This window comes from Gastrolobium bilobum, unplaced genomic scaffold, assembly GCF_033153095.1.
Source record: "Gastrolobium bilobum isolate Gb01-03AN ecotype WA unplaced genomic scaffold, APGP_CSIRO_Gbil_v1 utg7102, whole genome shotgun sequence".
Classification (NCBI taxonomy): Eukaryota; Viridiplantae; Streptophyta; class Magnoliopsida; order Fabales; family Fabaceae; genus Gastrolobium; species Gastrolobium bilobum.
Window position 1 is genome coordinate 240,306 of NW_026898776.1, and position 3,568 is coordinate 243,873.

Consider the following 3,568-nt stretch of genomic DNA (forward strand, 5'->3'; position numbering starts at 1 on the left):
GGTAGAACTTCCACTTTGAGTAGTTCATGTTGATGTAGGTCACCTCCAATATATCTAGTTTCTTTGTAGGGCTCCTCTAGGCTATTGGTTCAATGTCTTTCATTCAGATTCCACTCTCCTGCACTTTGTAGTTGCTTAATAAGAATGAGAAACCATGCACGTTACATAATTTAGTAATACAGGGTCTTAAGCACATGACTTTTGGGGTTTTCAGCATCAATTGATAGTCGTGATTGTTGGATATATCACCTATTAGGTTTCTATTTTTGCATGCAGCTGAATTGATGTTACACTGAAATTTCGCCTATTACAACTATTGTAGTTGTTACAATGTGTATTAGAAATACCTATTCGGTGAAAGTAATACGTATTTGTTTGGTTAAATGCTTTTAATGGTTATGCTCCACACTAGTATGTTATGCTTTATCTGAAATACAGCCCCCTGTTATGTCCATAGTTGATGGTACATGATATTTGTTATGATAAAATATAAGGTTTTTAATTTTTGTATTTTGTATGTTAGATTGTGGCAATGAACAATGGAATGGAAGTTAGTGTGGTTGTTGTACTGATTGCTCATCTGGAGTGTATGCAACAATTGATTTTGTTGTTATTTAGTATCTGTGCGATGTTATTACACCATAACGATATCAGGAGAAATAGAAGGAGGAGAGTATCATGGAACTTGTTTAATAGGGCTAGGGTTAGGGAAGTCAACTTCCATAGAATAGTCCATGCAAGTGACAGGGCTTGTATTGAGAATACAAGGATGGACAGAAGGGCTTTCCATAAACTGTGTTACTTGGTGAAAAGTGTTGGGGGGCTGCAGCCGACTAGACATATGGGTGTTGAAGAGATGGTATCAATTTTTCTACACATTCTAGCCCATGATGTGAAGAATAGGATAATTAAAAGACAGTTCATGCGATCTGGTGAAACCATAAGTAGACAGTTCTCCAAAGTGTTGCTATATGTCATACGGTGTCATACACTTTTATTTAAACGACCAGAACCAGTTCCAGAGAACTCGACTGATGAGAAGTGGAAGTCGTTCAAGGTCAGAAACATTTCTATACGTACTGTTACATTTAAACGTACATATGCTAATGTCCATTGTATTTGGAATTGTGGTCAATAATTTTTTAGTTGGTTAATTATCAGAATTGTTTGGGAGCACTAGATGGGACACACATCAAGGTCTATCCCTTGCAAGCCGAAAAGGCTAGATACCGGACTAGGAAGGGTGAGATAGCCACCAATGTGTTGGGGGTTTGTTCCCAAGATGGTCAGTTTATTTATGTTTTGCCTGGATGGGAGGGTTCAGCTGCAGACTCAAGGGTACTCAGGGATGCCATCTCTCGTCCGAACGGTTTAAGGGTCCTTAAAGGTAATATGCTTCCAGGTTTATGTTGTTGTAATGTATTGTAAGGTAATTAAAATTTTTTCAATCCCGATCATAGGATAATTTTTGGATGTTGTTTGAATGTTGTAGGATACTATTACTTGTGCGATGCTGGTTACATGAATGGTGAAGGTTTCCTCATTCCATACAGAGGTCCGAGATATCATCTGAGTGAATGGAGACACGGGGCACACCCAAGAACCGCACAAGAATTCTTTAATATGAAGCACTCTTCTGCAAGAAATGTCATAGAACGATGCTTTGGAATGCTGAAGGGTCGTTGGGCTATTGTGCGATCAAAGTCTTTCTATCCGGTTAAAACTCAATGCCGAATAATTATCGCATGTTGCTTGCTTCATAATCATATACGAAAAGAAATGGATGTGGATCCTCTTGATGATGAAGAAGTGGATCAAACACACGAAGTAGATGCTGATCTTGGAGGAAATGACTTCATCACTCACATTGAGTCTTCTAATGCATGGACTGTTTCAAAGGATCAAATGGCGAATCACATGTTCAATACATGGAGGAATCGCGTTTGATTTCCAATTTTAGAGCAGACTTTGAAAATGATATGACTTTATGTGTACTAAGTGTCATTTGTGGACATCAAAACTGAAACAGTAAAATGTGTTTATGTTGTAATGTTATGTAATAGACTGCTTATTTTAATATGTCGTATTGAAAGCATGGAAAATGCTATGTTGCTATATTTATGTGAACCCTTAATTTAAGTGTCCAACAGTGTTGTACAGTATTTTGCTGAAATGGTTCCCACTTTATTCATGAATTTAGTTTACTATGTTTTTTCATGTTTCACAGATATAATCCAATAAAGAACCAGGCACCATGGCTGCAGACAGCCAACAGTCAACTAAACGCATTAATCATCAATGGACTGCAGAAGAGGATAAAGTCCTCGTAGAGTGTCTTAGTGATTTAGGTTTATGTTGGAAAGGAGACAACGACTTTAAGGCAGGTTATTCCAATGTCGTAGAAAAGATGATGCACAATAAGATACCAGGATGCAACTTGCGAGCTAGCCCACACATCACTTCTAGGGTGAAACTGTTGAAGAAACAATATAATGCCATCGCTGAAATGGTCGGTCATAATGGTGAGAGCGGCTTCGGCTGGAACGATACCAAGAAAATGATAGATGTTGAGAGGCAAATATTTGATGACTGGGCGAAGGTAAAGAAATCTCCATTATTATTTATTCTTTCATTACATATCTTAATGCATTTGTAATTGACACTGAAATGTTTGTAATAAATGTTGTGTGTAATTTGTGTAGTCTCATCCCAGTGCTAAGGGTCTTTACAACAAGCCTTTCCCGCACTATGACATTTTGGGAACTATCTTTGGTAAGGATGTTGCAACGGGATCTCATTCAGTGGGTGCAGACGATGTAATACGCGAAATGGAACGAGATCCTGCCATGTATGATGACAGTGGGACCCCTTTCGATGATTACCTAGACATCAGTGGTGACTATATTCCCACTCATTTAGAAGATCCTCCTATGCCTGACATCCCAGCTGAAGAGGTAGTGCAGCCAAGTAGTCCGGTTTCAACTGCATCTGCCAGAAAGGGTAAGAAAAGGAAAAAGAGTGAAGATCCTTTCTCTGTTGAAATGGTTGATGTCATGAAAGATCTAACTCAGGTATACCGCAAATCAACTGACAACATTGACAAATTGGTGTCATGCTTTCAACACCAAGCTGATGGAAGTAATAGACGAATGTCAATTATGGATGAGATTGAGAAATTTGATTATTTGCCTAGCCCTCAGATGGTTCACATAGGTGTGCAGTTTGGTAGGGACAGAGACTTGACAGACATCTTCATGCAATGCAGTGAGGAGAAAAAAAAGCAAATACTGGCAGGGATGTTGGATAACTTTGATAAATAGCTGGTTTGGTGTGACTGTTCTACTTTTTGGGTATTTTGTTGTGGCTGTGATTGTGTTTTGGTGTGACTGTATGTTATGTCAAAAGTTTTTTGTGTGACTATATGTTGTGTCAATATTTTTTGGTGTGACTGTATGTTGTGTCAATATTTTTTGGTGTGACTGTAGGTCCTTGTTGGATTATGTAAATACCACCATGTTAATGTAGGTTAAGAAGCAGCTATAAGGTCATCATATTTGCATAACATCGT

General features: G+C 38.3%; 2 protein-coding genes across 2 annotated transcripts; both read left to right on the plus strand.

Moving 5' to 3' along the window:
• The first annotated feature begins 841 nt into the window (after positions 1-841).
• Positions 842-1,947, plus strand: LOC133284022 (protein ALP1-like). The gene is made up of 3 exons (XM_061480974.1): positions 842-1,057; positions 1,147-1,387; positions 1,493-1,947. Exons 1-3 carry the CDS (start codon positions 842-844, stop codon positions 1,945-1,947), a joined length of 912 nt encoding a protein of 303 aa, XP_061336958.1.
• A 307-nt stretch (positions 1,948-2,254) lies between these two features.
• Positions 2,255-3,320, plus strand: LOC133284024 (uncharacterized). The gene is made up of 2 exons (XM_061480975.1): positions 2,255-2,599; positions 2,703-3,320. Exons 1-2 carry the CDS (start codon positions 2,255-2,257, stop codon positions 3,318-3,320), a joined length of 963 nt encoding a protein of 320 aa, XP_061336959.1.
• The last annotated feature ends 248 nt before the right edge of the window (positions 3,321-3,568 follow it).